Below are 17,342 nucleotides of genomic sequence, written 5' to 3'. Positions count from 1 at the left end.
TTGTGTTTTCTGTAATAGTTACTTTTAACTGTCAACTTGTACAATCTAGAATCACCTAAGAAGATAGTCTTGCGATTGTCTAGTTTAGGTTGGTTTGTGGCCACGTTTATGATAGATTTTGCTTAATTGCATTAAAATTGAGGTAGGAAAACTTAACATGAATGTGGGTGATTCTATTTTATGAAGTAGGCAAAAAGGAGGGAGGGTGTGTATATGTGCTCTGTTTACTTGTGGGTATACTATGACTAGATGCTTCAAGTTCCTGCTGTCTTAACTTCACACCAATGATGGAGTATACGCAGGAGTTCTGAGCTAAAATAGGCACCTTCCCCCTTTTTTTTTTCCCCCTCGGGGCTGGGGACCGAACCCAGGACCTTGCGCTTCCTAGATAAGCACTCTACCACTGAGCCAAATCCCCAACCCCCACCTTCCCCTTAAGTTGCTCTGTTCAGGTTGTTTTATCATGGCCACAGAAAGCAGCTAGGATATAGTCTTGCCTCTGCCTCTGTCTCTGTCTCTATCTCTTGAGTGCTGGGAGTACCGGCATCACCACGGTGCCTGTATTATATTACTTGTAGTTATTATGAGACAATTTATATTCTTAATTATATTTTGTATGAAAAGTCTACTAGTTTTGCAAAAATCCTTGGACGCCGACTTAGATCTGGTCCTGGATTATATGATTTCTAGGTATCAGATTGTTAGTTTAAATATATCCAAGATCAAAATTAAAACTAAGAATTTTAAACAGTTGCTATGCAATAACAGTGTAATATAGGGAGGCGGCTTAGTATAATAAAAAATTGGGGCTGAGGACATGCGTCAGTGGTAGAGTCAGTACTTGAGGTGGTAGGCTTAACCCTCAGCACTGGAAAAATATTACTAATATTTTCGTGATGGTATATACCTATAATCCCAACATGTGGAACCTAAAGAAGGATTTTCAGTTCAATGACTACAAGCATTATACAGAGTTCCAGTATAATATTGGTTACCAAACAAGCAAACAAAACAGTACATGGACCCCAGTACCTTTGCCCATTAAGCTATCTTACTGGCCTTAATTTAAAAAAAAAAAAAAAAGGTTCAGTTATGCTTTGTTTCCACTTGTGTTTTATTAACGAGTTTTTAAAAATAAGTTTAAAAAAACATTTCTATTGTATGCGTGCCTGCATGTGTGTGTTGTGTGCATGTATATGTATGTACATGAAGGCCAGAGGTAAATCTTGTGTGCCTTCCTCAGTTACTTTCTGTTTCATATTTTGAAATCTTATAAAAATCACTACTTATCTTTTTGAAGTTGCTATTGTCTATTATGAAGGTCTATTCCTGGAGATATTCTTCATCCAGAAAGGTGATCCAAGTCTATCTTCTGTTAATGACCAAAGGATTTTGGTCTTTTAAGAGCCATTATAATTATAACATGGAGGGAACTCTCCCCTGTGTCCTGTTGGTCTTCAGAAGAGCATCTTTATAAATAGGTACCTCATGTACCATCCAGGTTAGTTAATTACATTTTAAAATGCAGAATCCTTTTAGTTTTCAGTAAAGATATACACATGCATATATGTGAACTGTGTATGCAAAATGAATCAGGTTATAGTTCTTGTAAGGAGTCCCAGCTTGGCTGTGGACTTTCCCCTTTTCACTACATTAGCTTTAATTACACTCATTCAGTCCTAGGTTCCATACAGTACAGCTATGGTACTGTTGAAGCTAGAGTTCACATAGTTTAAGGTCATGAAACTGCTTTCTGAAGAGTGTGGGTCTCCGCCTATGTCTATAGAGCAGCTGCTTGGTCTTCCCTATAGCCAGGTCTCAAACATCTCTCTTCCTTCTTAACCTACCAAAAAGGATGTTTGATTAGTTAGGCAGTTATTGTTGTCTTAAAACTCTAGCCACAAAGCTTAATACATTGTTAGGATTAGTCTTTACTTGTAAAAATAGTTTACCCTAAGGTATCTGTAGATGTATTTATTATCCCTTGAGCTATAGCGATTCTCCAAATGCCTTGTTCTTTTACTGGTGAAACAAGGGAAATTGAAGGGCTGGCAGTAATAACAGAGAGACTAAAACCACACATAAACTTTGGAATTGTTTCAGTATACTATTTTTATCATTCACTGACTCAACTAATCAAATATTAATTAACTGCCTTTTAAAAACATCCTACTGAGAATTGTTAGTACATGGCAAGTCTCTCCCTCAGCTGTTTTCTTTTATTCTCATCTGGGCAATTTTATCTGCTCTATTTGTCACCCTTTTAGTGGCAGCCTGTAAGGAATATGGCCATTCTGCACATCGCCTGGCTTTACAGGCTTTCCTTTGAAATGTGGGTAGAAACTTTTGTGACCTTGAAGTTCTTATAATCTGCATGCCTGCAAAACCCTTATGTGAACAAAGTCAAGCTTTTGCTGCCAGCATGAGTGGTAGCTGACCATAGTTGAAGCAGGCTCCTTGTTCCTGATACTACTGGGTTCATAGAAAATGCTTCTGGGAGTGGTCTGGTGCAAGCAAGGTTGCACTCTCTATGCTCAAGGGAAAGTCTTTTCCAATGAGTTTTATACTTTTAAATTCTTGACTCTGGCGTGGGTGGTAGTCTCACTGATTCTAAGGCATCATCAAGGACGTTTTCCTATGTTCCTGGTACAAAATCCTAGGCTTTTAAAACGACCTCCCAATTTCTTTAGCAACTGCAGCCTATTGTCAGCAAGTTTTAAATGCCAGACTACATAAATTTTTGGCCAAACTATGTATTTTTCCCAATCTTTTTTTTTTCTGTCCTGTGTGCTTAAAAACAAACAAAAGGCTAGCAATGACTGTACTATTCACTAACCATTCATAGCCTGAGTGCTGGATTTCTTCCATCAGATTAATTAATACATCACCATTAAATTCTGCTTCATTCACAGTCTCAGGCACAGACAAGATGCTAGTTTTTTTTGCTACACTATACAGTGGAATGCCCTCTAGTCATATAGTCTTTATTCTCATCCCAAACCTCATGAACCTGACCTTCATTGTCTACAGTCCTGTTAGTCTTTTCCCACCTTTAAATCCCCCCTACATCATGCTGTGGCCTATGTAGCTCTTTTCATCACAGTTTCCCACACTTTTCCCTGAATGAACACCACTTTAGAAAAAGAACCCTGTGGTTAGGCAGTGGCAGTATCTATCTCATGTCGTGACTTCCACTTTTCTGTTAGCTTTTCATTTCTGTTATACCCGATAGTGAAACAATTTACTGTGATTTCATGGTCTCTTGATGTGTTAGGTAGAACATCATAATGAGATCTGTAGTAAAACAAAGCTGCTTTCTTGGTGAACACCAAGAAGCAGAAAGACAGGAAGGATCCAGGGCAAGATGCAGCCCCTAGTACCTTACTTATTCAATCCCTCCCCAAATAGCATACCCAGCTGAGGATCATCTCTTCAACATATGAGCCTGTGGAGGATATTTCATATCTAAATTATAAAATATGCACACGTTTTCTGTCTCTTGCTCATGATACCTTCATGACCTGTACTCTGCCAGCAAGAAGGGTGTTGGTATATGTGGTCCCTTTGCTTTGTACTTTCAGAGCCGTTGTTCAAAATGAAGGGCTTTTGGTTTAAACTTACCCAGTCTGTTTTATTGTGGTGTTTACAACAGAAAGTTAATGAAGCAAGGGATGAACTGATTATTTCTTTTTTCATTTGCATTTTTAAAATAATGAGCCCAACTTTTTCCAATATGGCCACATTAGGAAGAGGGACAAAGAGATCCAGCAAACCACTCGTCTGGTTTCCTCTTTCAAAGACTATTTTTACTTATTATGTTTGAGTGTTTTACCTATATGTATTTATATGCAGCATGATCATGTAGTGCCCATGAAGGCCAGAGTGAGAGCATGCAATCCCCTGGAACTGGAGTTATAGGTAGTTGTGAGACATCCTATGGGTGTCGTGGTCTGAACCCAGGTCCTGTGCAAGAGCAGCCAGTGAGTGCTCTTTTTTTTTCTTTTCTTTTTTTAGGAAGGGCCTTGCCTTGCGCTTCCTAGGCAAGCGCTCTACCACTGCGCTAAATCCCCAACCCCCAGTGAGTGCTCTTAACTGCTGAAACACCTCACTGGTCTCTCACTTGTGTTTTTAAAATCTTCTTCCTCCTCTTTTTTTTTTTTTCAAAGCTCATTGCTTTTGAAACTAAACTTCTCTCATGGATTGTAGTATTTCTTTCCTCTTTAAGGGCTTCTACCTGTTTATCTGTGTCATCCTGTATTTCCTTAAGGGAGTTACTTATGTCCTTCTTAAAATCCTCTAACATCATGAGTTGTGATTTTAAATCAAAATCTTGCTTTTCTGGTATGTTGGGGTTTCCAGGGCTTGCTGTGGTGGGGGAACTGTGTTCTGATGATGCCAAGTAGCCTTGGTTTCGTTGCTTAAGTTCCTGCACTTGCCCCTCGCCATCTGCTTATCTCTGGTGTTAGCTGATCTTGCTGTCTCTGACAGTGGCTTGACCCTTCTATAAGCCTGTGTGCCAGCACTACCAGGAGACCAGCTCTCTCCCAGGGGGATCTGGGTATAGAGAGCTGTGGCACAGGGTTAGTTCATGGCATAGACAGAAACTGGAAGGATCATGCCCCAGACTGCTCCTCAGTTCCTGTGTCTTCTTGGGCTGGGAATGTGAGCAGATATGGTGGTCTCACCTGTGTATCACCACTTCTGGTAGACCAGATCCCAACCCCGCCCACCACCACTACCCCCCTGCCCCCGCCATCCTCCCAGGGATCTAGGTACAGAGAACTGTGGCACAGGGTCAGCTCAGGGCACTGGCAGAAACTGGAAGCAACTGTAGTATTTCTTATATTGTTCCTTTTAAATTAACAAGTAGCACCATCAGGAATCCATTTGCTAATCCAGACATACAAATGTGATGTGTCATTTGTGTCATTTTTTCCCCTTTCCTATAGTCAATTCCCTTTTTACTAATCTACTACTTTGGAATTGGTCCATATGACTTTGTCATCCGTGATACTGTAATTTAGGTCATCAAAATACTATTAGTATACTATCTCTTAATTGAACTTTCTGCTTTTTAGATTTATTTTTGTTTTATGTGTGTATTTTGCTGCATGTATGTCTATATAGAGGTTAGAAGAGGGGCACTGATCATTCAGAACTAGAGTTATGAATGGGTGTGAGTCACCATTTGAGTTTTAGAAACTGAACTCTGGTCCTTTGTAAAAGCAACAAAGGCATTTGGCCACCTTTCCAGTCCTTTTTGTCTTTATTATTAACATCTCCATTTCACCACACAAAACCACACGGCAGCTTTTGTTTCAAATTTTAAAAACTTTAATGTATTTTAATCAGTTTATTATTTGCATTTAAACTGGAAGTATAGCAAGAAACATTTCATTTTAAATGTGTACATGTTTTGACTGCATGTATGTCTGTAGATACTTGTGTGCCTGCTGTCCAGGAAGGTGGGAAGAGAGCATCAAATCCCCTTGAACTAGAGTTACAGATGGTTGTGAGCTACTGTGTGGGTACTGGGAATGGAACCTGGGTCCTCTGCAATATCAGCAAATTCTTTTTTTTTCCCCTCCCCCAGCAAATTCTTTTAACCCCTGAGCCATCTCCCCAGCCCCACCTATGGAGCTTTTAAGAAGTAATCTGTAATCTTTTCCCTGGACCAATTTAATCAGAATGGGGAAAAGGTAGAGAAGATGCATCAGTACTTAATTTTGTTTTAATGCTGGTAACCAAAAGGGCACTGACACTATTTGAAGCACATACTTCCTTCACTGGTTGTCAGTCTTAACACAGTTTTGACCAGTAAGACGTGATATGTAGTCTTTTTGCGTGGTAAGTTTACAAGTATGTTTGTTCTCTTGGACATCATCGGGTATGAATGGGGATCTTGGATCTGCTAGTAATGCTACTAAAGGCCTGCGAGTGCAGCCAGCACTGGAAGGCAGATGAGGTAGAAGGGAAGGAACCTAGTTCTCGATTGTTTCTCATTGGCTGATTAGCTCTACCTTTATACTTTACATTATAGAAAACAATGTCCTCTCAACTCTGAGATTGTTTCTGACTTTATTTAGAATATTTCTGACTACAGCCAATGAGAGGAAATTTTAGTGATAATAAAATATACCACTACTGTATTTTTCTAGTGAACATATTTGATGTGTTTAAGCTATTTCCTTCAATATTGGATTTTATTTTGGTGTTTAGGTATCTGAAGTAGTTGATTACTGTTTTTGCTTAATGCTTACAGATTTAGGCTGGGCAGATGGTTTTGTTGGATGTAAAGAATACAAGTATGAGGGTCTAAAATTAGACCTTCAGTACTCATCTATATAGGTGCAAACAGCACCTATCTAACTTCAGGATGGGGTGTGGAAACAAGAGGATCCTGGGAACTTTCTGTTTATCAGGTTTATCCTAAATGGAGCATCAGGTTCAGTGATAGTCTGTGACTCAAAAATAAGAGAGGGCGTGGTAGGCAAGATGGCTCCATGGGAAGAGGTATTTGCCAACAATCTTAACTTCTGAGTTTAATCACTGGAACTCACATGGTAGAAGGTGAGAATTGACTCCTGAAAGTTGAACCCTAACCCCCACATATGTACCGTAGCATGTACATATGCTCTTCTATAGACATAAGTAGACAAATATAAAAATAATGTGAAAAAATATGGAGCACAGTAAGGAGATATCTGTTATCAACCTGATATCCACATGCACACACAGATGAATATTTCTGTATGCACACACAATTTTCTCACTGTATCCCAACAATATGTGTCATTTTACAGTTTTGTAATTTAAAAATATTTTTATCTTACTCATTGAATTTTGTTTTTTGTTTTCTACTCATGGCATGTTACTGTAATACCTCAGTTTAATTTCTATTGTTATTGATGAACTAGTTAATTATTTTTTATTTATTATTTTTACTCATTTAGTAAATTATTCAGAAATGTCTTTTAGAATGTGTTTAGTAGCTGAATGGTAAGGTTAAAGTGAGACATTTTCTAAAAATCTGTAATTACAAAGTTATATTCTGATAAATCAAAGGCCTTTCTCAAATATCTGCAAAGATTTTCCATCTTCTACCTTTTATGACTTTTACACAAAACTGTATTTAGACTGTAGTCAACCTTCTAATCGTATTTCAATAAAGAATAAAAGGCATAGAGAGATAGCTTTGACATATATACATATGTACACGGACATATGTTATTGTGACAACAATATAAAATGATGAAAATACCAGGGTAATAGTCTATAGGATGCATTTCTCTTTAAACCGTTTTCTTTAAAAAGAATTATATCACATGAGAAGCTTTACTCTCAACCAAGTCATTGATATAACAACAGTGGCTATTGTAGTATTAAAGAAAGAAGACAAAAATGTGTGCATGGTTAAAAAAACATAAAGCACTAGGTATGGTGGCTCATACCTTTAATCCTAGCACTCAGGAAGTACATGGAACTCTGTGAGTTTAAAGCCAGCTGGGGCTGCTTAGTGAGATCCTGTCTCAAAATAAGACACAGCCTATTAAAGATGCTTTCATATTATTTTTCTTTCAGAAACATGATCAGGGGCAAGTTCTGTTGGATATAGTCTTCAAGCATCTTGATCTGACTGAGCGAGACTATTTTGGTTTACAGTTGGCTGATGATTCCACAGATAACCCAGTAAGTTCAAATGGTTGCCTTTCATTTCCTCATAGTTTTTTTCTGTGTTCATTATATAAAGCCTTTTTTGATTTAATGAGTTTTAACATTTTTAATTGAATAATTAGACTCCATTTCCTTGACTGTTGTACTTTTCTTGGTGTTTTAAAGTGTATGAGTCCACTTCTGTTAGTTAATTGTAGCTGGAAGTGTAGTACTAGTTTCATTGAATCTCAGACACCTAAAAAGAGGCCTATTGCTCTAAAGAGAATACCAAACAGGAAGGATAAGGTACCTTTATATTAGTGGTTCTTACCTGTGGGTAGTGACTCCTTAGCAAAATTAGTTATGAAGTAGCAATGAAAATAATTTTATGGTTTGGGTTCATAACATGTATTAAAGGATCTCAGCATTGGGAAGGTTCAGAACCATGGCTTTTAGGTCTGTATAAGTGTACTAAAATGAAATTGGTGTTGCTTGGTGTGGATAGTCTAACAAAAATCTTAATTTTTAGTAGAAATTGTCAAATATTTCATGTTCTTTGAATATATTTATAATATGAATAAAGACCCTTCTTACATGAGATATTCCATTTCAGAGCTTAACAAATCCTTAGTTTTCATCTCCTTGGTTTCCAACAACACTTTAGTACTTCCATTCATGGTTCTTCCTAGAAGTAGGAGGTCAGAGAAATAGAAAAGAAGATATGGTGAATCATAGATATGTTTACTTTGACAATTAATCATTATACACTGCACTAAAGAAATACACTTATGAACGTAGATGAAGGATATGCTAACACAGCTGCATTCTTTGCAATTTTATGTTACAATTTTATATTAGGCTGTTATAGAATTAACAAAACATGCTATCATTTTGAGTAATGTAACAAAATTCTGTTTTTGTCGTTTAATTTCTCTGTTTCAAACAGTGTTACTTATGTAGCCCACACTGGCCTTATGCTCAGCTCTCAGTCTACCAGTTTTGTCTCAGTCTGTCAGTGAGAATAGAGGTGTGTGCTACCAGACCTGGTCAAGATGATTATATTTTGAAAGAAACATTTTGTACTGTTTAGAAAAAATGTAGATTGAAGACAGGGTTCTTTGAATCAGTGTTTAACAGTCTATTAATTGGCTGGGAGAGATGGCTCAGCTTCCTCCTCCTGCAGAGGACTTGTGTTTATTTTTCAGCACCCGTATGTCAGCTTACCGCCTCCTGTAACTCTAATTCTACGGGCTCTAATGGTCTCTTCTGGCATCTGTGAGCTCTGACATACATGGTGTACATATGGGCAAATGTACATATGTATAAATTAAATAAATTGCATTTATAAGGCTGTTTTAATAGAAAGGCTATAGAATGTTAAAGCCTCTTAAAAGAGGTGTTGGAAAATTTTAAGTGTAATTGATATTATTAGGAATCATTATTTGAATGTAACGAGGTTAAGTCCCGAGTTACTTCTGACATTAATAAAACTAAAAGCTTGGTCCTCCTAATTCCCTCTGGTCATTTATTTTTAAACACAGTACTGTTATTTCTACCACAGAACTAACTAACTAACTTACTTTCTTTCTTTCTTCCTTCCTTTCTTTCTTTCTTTTTTCCTTCCTTCCTTCCTTCCTTCCTTCCTTCCTTCCTTCCTTCCTTCCTTCCTTTCTTTACTTCTTTCTTTCTTTATCTTTATTAACTTGAGTATTCCTTATTTACATTTCGATTATTATTCCCCTTCTTGGTTTCCAGGCCAACATCTCCCTAAACCCTGCCCCTCCCCTTTTATGTGGGCTTCCCTTCACCATCCTCCCCCCATTACCACCCTCCTCCCAACAATCACATTCACTGGGGGGTTCAGTCTTGACAGGACCAAGGACTTCCCCTTCCACTGGTGCTCTTACTAGGCTATTCATTTGCTACCTATGCAGTTGGAGTCCAGGGTCAGTCCATGTATAGTCTTTGGGTAGTGGCTTAGTCTCTGGAAGCTCTGGTTGGTTGGCATTGTTGTTCATATGAGGTCTTGAGCCCCTTCAAGCTCTTCCAGACCTTTCTCTGATTCCTTCAACGGGGGTCCCATTCTCAGTTCAGTGGTTTGCTGCTGGCATTCGCCTATGCATTTGCTGTATTCTGGGTGTGTCTCTCAGGAAAGATCTACATCCAGTTCCTGTCAGCCTGCACTTCTTTGCTTCATCCATCTTATCTAATTGGGTGGCTGTATTATGTATCGGCCACATGTGGGGCAGGCTCTGAATGGGTGTTCCTTCTGCCTCTGTTCTACACTTTGCCTCCTTATTCCCTGCCAAGGGTTTTCTTGTTCCCCTTTTAAAGAAGGAGTGAAGCATTCGCATTTTGGTCATCCTTCTTGAGTTTTATGTGTTCTGTGGATCTAGGGTAATTCAAGCATTTGGGCTAATAGCCACTTATCAATGAATGCATACCATGTGTGTTTTTCTGTGATTGGTTTACCTCACTCAGGATGATATTTTCCAGTTCCCTCCATTTGCCTATGAATTTCATGAAGTCATTGTTTTTGATAGCTGAGTAATATTCCATTGTGTAGATGTACCACATTTTCTGTATCCATTCCTCTGTTGAAGGACATCTGGGTTCTTTCCAGCTTCTGGCTATTATAAATAAGGCTGCTATGAACATAGTGGAGCATGTGTCTTTGTTATAGGTTGGGGCATCTTTTGGGTATATGCCCGAGAGGTATAACTGGGTCCTTAGGTAGTTCAATGTCCAATTTTCTGAGGAACCTCCAGACTGATTTCGAGAATGGTTGTACCAGTCTGCAGTCCCACCAGCAATGGAGGAGTGTTCCATTTTCTCCACATCCTCGCCAGCATTTGCTGTCACTTGAGTGTTTTTTTTTTAAGATCCAATTGGTAAGATATAATTGCCCACTTAAACATACAAAGTCCGGTACTATCCATCCCTTGAGAACATTAATAACAACCTGTAAATACACAGAGCAGAATCTTAACATCACCTGCCATCTTGTCCTGCCACGGCTTCTCCCCTCTCTCCATCTCTCAGTCACCTGAGTTTTTGATCTTAGCCATTCTCACTGGTGTGATGTGAAATCTCAGGGTTGTTTTGATTTGCACTTCCCTTAGCACTAAAGATGTTGAACATTTCTTTAGGTGTTTCTCAGCCATTTGGAATTCCTCAGCTGTGAATTCTTTGTTTGGCTCTGACCCCCATTTTTTAATAGGGTTATTTGTCTCCCTGCGGTCTAACTTCTTGAGTCCTTTGTATATTTTGGATATAAGCCCTCTATCTGTTGTAGGATTGGTAAAGATCTTTTCCCAATCTGTTGGTTGCCGTTTTGTCCTAACCACAGTGTCCTTTGCCTTACAGAAGCTTTGTAGTTTTATGAGATCACATTTGTCAATTCTTGATCTTAGAGCATAAGCCATTGGTGTTTTGTTCAGGAAAATTTCTCCAGTGCCCATGTGTTTGAGATGCTTCCCCACTTTTTCTTCTATTAGTTTGAGTGTATCTGGTTTGATGTGGAGGTCCTTGATCCACTTGGACTTAAGCTTTGTACAGGGTGATGAACATGGATCGATCTGCATTCTTCTACATGCTGACATCCAGTTGAACCAGCACCATTTGCTGAAAATGCTATCTCTTTTCCATTGGATGGTTTTGGCTCCTTTGTCAAAAATCAAGTGACCATAGGTGTGTGGGTTCATTTCTGAGTCTTCAATTCTATTCCACTGGTCTATCTGTCTGTCTCTGTACCAATACCATGCATTTTTTATCACTATTGCTCTGTAATACTGCTTGAGTTCAGGGATAGTGATTCCCCCTGAAGTCCTTTTATTGTTGAGGATAGCTTTAGCTATCCTGGGTTTTTTGTTTTTCCAGATGAATTTGCAAATTGTTCTGTCTAACTCTCTGAAGAATTGGATTGGTATTTTGATGGGGATTGCATTAAATCTGTAGATTGCTTTTGGTAAAATGGCCATTTTTAATATATCAATCCTGCCAATCCATGAGTATGGGAGATCTTTCAATCTTCTGAGGTCTTCTTCAATTTCTTTCTTCACGGGCTTGAAATTTCTTATCATACAGATCTTTTACTTGCTTGGTTAAAGTCACACCGAGGTAATTTATATTATTTGGGACTATTCTGAAGGGTATCATTTCCCTAATTTCTTTCTCAGCTTGTTTCTCTTTTGTGTAGAGGAAGGCTACTGATTTATTTGAGTTAATTTTATACCCAGCCACTTTGTTGAAGGTGTTTATCAGGTTTTGTAGTTCTCTGGTGGAACTTTTGGGATCGCTTAAATATACTATCATATCATCTGCAATTAGTGATATTTTGACTTCTTCTTTTCCAATCTGTATCCCCTTGATCTCCTTTTGTTGTCTGATTGCTCTGGCTAGAACTTCAAGAACTATATTGAATAAGTAGGGAGAGAGTGGGCAGCCTTGTCTAGTCCCTGATTTTAGTGGGATTGCTTCAAGTTTCTCTCCATTTAGTTTGATGTTAGCAACTGGTTTGCTGTATATGGCTTTTACTATGTTTAGGTATGGGCCTTGAATTCCTATTCTTTCTAGGACTTTTACCATGAAGGGGTGTTGAATTTTGTCAAATGCTTTCTCAGCATCTAATGAAATGATCATGTGGTTTTGTTGTTTCAGTTTGTTTATATAATGGATCACATTATATAAACATTATATATGCCTGAGATGAAGCCTTCTTGATCATGGTGGATGATTGTTTTGATATATTCTTGGATTTGGTTTGCCAGAATTTTACTGAGTATTTTTGTGTCGCTATTCATAAGGGAAATTGGTCTGAAGTTCTCTTTCTTTGTTGGGTCTTTGTGTGGTTTAGGTAAAAGAGTAATTGTGGCTTCATAGAAGGAATTCGGTAGCGTTCTGTCTGTTTCATTTTTGTGGAATAGTTTGGATAGTATTGGTATGAGATCTTCTGTGAAGGTCTGATAGAATTCTGCTCTGGACTTGGACTCTTTTTGGTTGGGAGACCTTTAATGACTGCTTCTATTTCGTTAGGAGTTATGGGGTTGTTTAAATGGTTTACCTGTTCCTGATTTAACTTTGGTGCCTGGTATCTGTCTAGGAAATTGTCCATTTCCTGCAGATTTTCAAGTTTTGTTGAATATAGGCTTTTGTAGTAGGATCTGATGATTTTTTGAATTTCCTCTGATTCTGTAGTTATGTCTTTCTTTCCATTTCAGATTTTGTTAATTTGAACACACTCTCTGTGTCCTCTCATTAGTCTGGCTAAGGGTTTACCTATCTTGTTGACTTTCTCAAAGAACCAACTTTTGCTTCTGTTGATTCGTTGTATGGTCCTTTTTGTTTCTACTTGGTTGATTTCAGCTCTGAGTTTGAATATTTCCTGCCTTCTACTCCTCCTGGGTGTATTTGCTTCTTTTTGTTCTAGAGCTTTTAGGTGTGCTGTCAAGCTGCTGATATATGCTCTCTCCTGTTTCTTTCTGCAGGCACTCAGAGCTATGAGTTTTCCTCTAAGCACAGCTTTCATTGTGTCCCATAAGTTTGGGTATGTTGTACCTTTATTTTCATTAAATTCTAAGAGGTCTTTAATTTCTTTCTTTATTTCTTCCTTGACCAGGTTATCATTGAGTAGAGCATTGTTCAACTTCCATGTATGTGTGGGCGTTCTTCCCTTATTGTTATTGAAGACCAGCTTTAGCCCGTGGTTGTCTGATATGATGCATGGGATTATTTTTATCTTTCTGTATGTGTTGAGGCCTGTTTTATGACCAATTATATGGTCAAGTTTGGAGAAAATACCATGAGGTGGTGGGAAGAAGGTATATCCTTTTGTTTTAGGATCGAATGTTCTATAAATATCTGTTAAGTCCATGTGGTTCATGATTTCTCTTAGTCTGTCTGTCTTTGTTTAATTTCTGTTTCCATGATCTGTCCATTGATTAGAGTGGGGTGTTGAAATCTCCTACTATTATTGTGTGAGGTGCAACGTGTGCTTTGAGCTTTAGCAAGGTTTCTTTTATGTATGTAGGTGCCCTTGTATTTGGAGCATAGATATTTATGATTGAGAGTTCATCTTGGTGGATTTTTCCTTTGATGAATATGAATTGACCTTCCTTATATTTTTTTGATGACTTTTAGTTGAAAATCGATTTTATTCGATATTAGAATGGCTACTCCAGCTTGCTTCTTCCAACCATTTGCTCGGAAAGTTGTTTTCCAGTCTTTCACTCTGAGGTAGTGTCTGTCTTTGTCTCTGAGGTGTGTTTCCTGTAGGCAGCAGAATGCAGGGTCCTCATTGCCTATCCATTTTTTTAATCTATGTCTTTTTATTAGAGAGTCGTGACCCTTGATGTTGAGAGATATTAAGGAATAGTGATTATTGCTTCCTGTTACATTCATATTTGGATGTGAGATTATGTTTGTGTGCTTTTCTTCTCTTTGTTTTGTTGCCAAGATGATTAGTTTCTTGCTTTTTCTAGGGTGTAGCTTGCCTCCTTATGTTGGGCTTTACCATTTATTATCCTTTGTAGCGCTGGATTTTTAGAAAGATATTGTGTAAATTTTGGTTTTTTCATGGAATATCTTGATTTCTCCATCTATGTTTTTTTTTTTTTGTCCTTTTTTTCATAGCTGGGGACTGAACCCAGGGCCTTGCGCTTGCTAGGCAAGTGCTCCACCACTAAGCTAAATCCCCAACCCCTTCTCCATCTATGTCAATTGAGAGTTTTGCAGGATACAGTAACCTGGGCTGGCATTTGTGTTCTCTTAGGTTCTGTATGACTTCTGTCTATGATCTTCTGGCTTTCATAGTCTCTGGTGAGAAGTCTGGTGTGATTCTGATAGGTCTGCCTTTATGTTACTTGACCTTTTTCCCTTACTGCTTTTAATATTCTTTATTATTTTGTGCATTTGGTGGTTTGACTATTATGTGATGGGAGGTGTTTCTTTTCTCATCCAATCTATTTGGAGTTCTGTAGGCTTCTTGTATGTTTATAATGGCATCTCTTTCTTTAGGTTAGGGAAGTTTTCTTCTATGATTTTTGTTGAAGATATTTACTGTTCCTTTGAGCTGGGAGTCTTCACTCCCTTCTATTCCTATTATCCTTAGGTTTGATCTTTTCATTGAGTCCTGGATTTCCTGTATGTTTTGGGCCAATAGCTTTTCCGTTTTTCAGTATCTTTGACAGTTGTATCGATGATTTCTATGGAATCTTCTACTCCTGAGATTCTCTCTTCTATCTCTTGTATTCTGTTGGTGATGCTTGTATCTACGGCTCCTTGTCTCTTCCTTTGGTTTTCTATATCCAGGGTTGTTTCCCTGTGTTCTTTCTTCATTGCTTCTATTTCCATTTTTAACTCCTTTACCTGTTTGATCATATTTTCCTGGAATTCTTTCAGGGATTTTTGTGATTCCTCTCTATAAGCTTCAACTTGTTTATTTATGTTTTCCTGCGTTTCTCTAAGGGAGTTCTTCATGTCTTTCTTGAAGTCCTACAGCGTCATGATCAAATGTGATTTTAAATCTAGATCATGCTTTTCTGGTGTGTTTGGATATTCAGTGTTTGCGTTGGTGGGAGAATTGTGGTCTGATGATGCCATGTAGTCTTGGTTTCTGTTGCTTGGGTTCCTTTGCTTGCCTCTCGTCTTCAGATTATCTCTGGTGTTACCTTGTTCTGCTATTTCTAACAGTGGCTAGACTGTCCTATAGGCCTGTGTGTCAGGAGTGCTGTAGACCTGTTTTCTTTCAGCCAGTTATGGGAACAGAGTGTTCTGCTTTCAGGGGTGTAGTCTTTCGTGTCTACAGGTCTTCAGCTGTTCCTGTGGGCCTGTGTCCTGATTCCACCAGGCAGGTCGCTTGGAGCAGAAAAGTTGGTCTTACCTGTGGTTCTGCAGCTCAATTTGCTTGTGGGGGGTTGCTTTTGAGCTCTCGGTGAGGGCGGCAATCAGGAGGGTGTACGCCACCTTTTGCCGGAGTTCCAGTGCACCGAGGTCCCAGATGGCATTAGGTGTTTTCCTCTGGAGTCAGAAATGTGGTCAGAGTGTAGTCTCTTCTGGCTTCCCAGGCATGTGTGCCCCTCTGAAGGTTTAGCTTTCCCTCCCTCGGGATTTGGGTGCAGAGAACTGTTGACCGATTCCCTTCAGGTCTGGAGGCGTTTGGACTGCAGGGGGTCTGCTGTAAGAGGGCCCCTATCTTCTGGTTCTCAGCGGCCGTATACAATTTCCTCTTGGGTCAGGGATGTGGGCAGGGTGGGCAGTATTGGTAGTCTCTCCTACTCTGCAGTCTCAGGAGTCCCCACCTGTTGGGGTGGTGAGCTCTTTCTCCCACGGGGTTTGGGACCAGTGAGCTGTTGGCCGGGATCAGCAAGCTATTTATTTATTTTTAAACCCAAGCAAACAATTTAAGAAAGTTAGTGACTAGATATGGTGGAACACGCCTATAATCTCATCCTCAGGGAGGTAGAGGCAGAAGGCTAGCTAGTAAGCTCCAGTCTGATTTGCAGAAGGAAACGGTCTCAAACATATAAGGAAAGGAAATAGGACTACTGTTGGTGTTACTGGCAGTGTAACCACTCTTCCCAGCCTCAGTTTCCCTCTCTTTAGGCTGCCATGTCTCAGAATTCTCAGGTACTAAAAAACGGAGGCGAAGCCAGCTTTCCTGAAGTGTTGGAGCCAACTCTGTGTCCCCAGCAGGCTGTCAAGTGGCTTATGGCCTTGTGTCCAGCACAGAGGCAACAGTGTGGGATGCATGGGATAGGGCCCAGTACTGTAAAGTGGTGAGCCTCTTCCTTGGGCTCTGGCCTCATCCTGGGAGACAAGAGTTGAGAGTAGGCTTGTCTTCACAGGTATTTGTAACCAGTCATACCTATGTGCTCTGTATTGTGCAGTCAGAATTGGGATTGAACAAGTTGGTCTGCCATTGTGATGTGATGAAATTGGCACAAAGTGGGCTACGAACAGGACATGTTGGTGCTGGCTGTTTTCTCCTTGGTTGCTTTGCATACATCACTCTCTCCTCTGAGATTCTTGGGAGCCCCAACTGATGGCCTATGAATCAAGTCCCAGGTGGTAAAGGCTATCTCTTCATAGTCCTAGTCTCTGCCAGCTATGCCTATGTGAGGACATACTGAGCCACATTGACTGGGAGTGTTAGTGTTCCATGTCCCTTGGGAACTATCTTTCCGTTCAGGTGTGGTGTGGCCCCTATGTTACTAGCCAGCATTCCTGTTAGGGAAGCCCTTCCAAGCACCAGCAAAGACCAAGGTTATGCCATCTTCAGAGATGGGGGTAGTCTGGATTACAGGACCAGAGAGGCTCCCAAAGGGGCCTGTTGCTGTTCAAGGTCTCCTCATGGTTGGTGAGACCCTGAGCCAGTCTTCAGCCCTAGTGGTCAGAACTATGAGAGGGTCACTTGTATGTGGAGCCATCCAGTTGTGCTTATAGAAAGCCTGGGTGTCATCAGAGTAAAGGTCCAGGCTGCCAGCTGCTCAAATGCCTAGTCCTGGGAGAACTGTGCATTTGTAAGGAGTCAGATTGTAGGAAGGGTGGCAATCCTGAGAAGGCAGTAGTTTCCTCACAGCTCAATCTTGGGCAACTCACAGAACTTTGTGTTTAAATATTCAAAAAGACCTGTCTCAATTTAAGGAAGAGTTTCATGAATTCAGTTCTTATAGTGTCTCTCTCTCTCTCTC

The 17,342-nt window shown here is 39.5% G+C and overlaps 1 protein-coding gene across 6 annotated transcripts in view; it reads left to right on the top strand.

The window, feature by feature from the left end:
* Nucleotides 1-17,342, top strand: part of Ptpn4 (protein tyrosine phosphatase, non-receptor type 4) — a 180,133-nt gene that overhangs the window by 44,148 nt on the left and 118,643 nt on the right. For all 6 annotated transcript variants that reach the window (XM_087579984.1, XM_087579983.1, XM_087579982.1 and 3 more), the window contains 1 exon segment: nucleotides 7,582-7,689. Coding sequence is in view for 4 of the 6 variants with exons in the window: in XM_087579983.1 (XP_087436109.1) it covers nucleotides 7,582-7,689 (108 nt within the window). In the remaining 2 variants the exon portion in view is untranslated.

The sequence above is a fragment of the Rattus norvegicus genome, chromosome 13 (genome assembly GCF_021556685.1).
Source record: "Rattus norvegicus strain SHRSP/BbbUtx chromosome 13, alternate assembly SHRSP_T2T, whole genome shotgun sequence".
NCBI lineage: Eukaryota > Metazoa > Chordata > Mammalia > Rodentia > Muridae > Rattus > Rattus norvegicus.
This window is presented reverse-complemented; position numbering and strand designations above follow the sequence as displayed.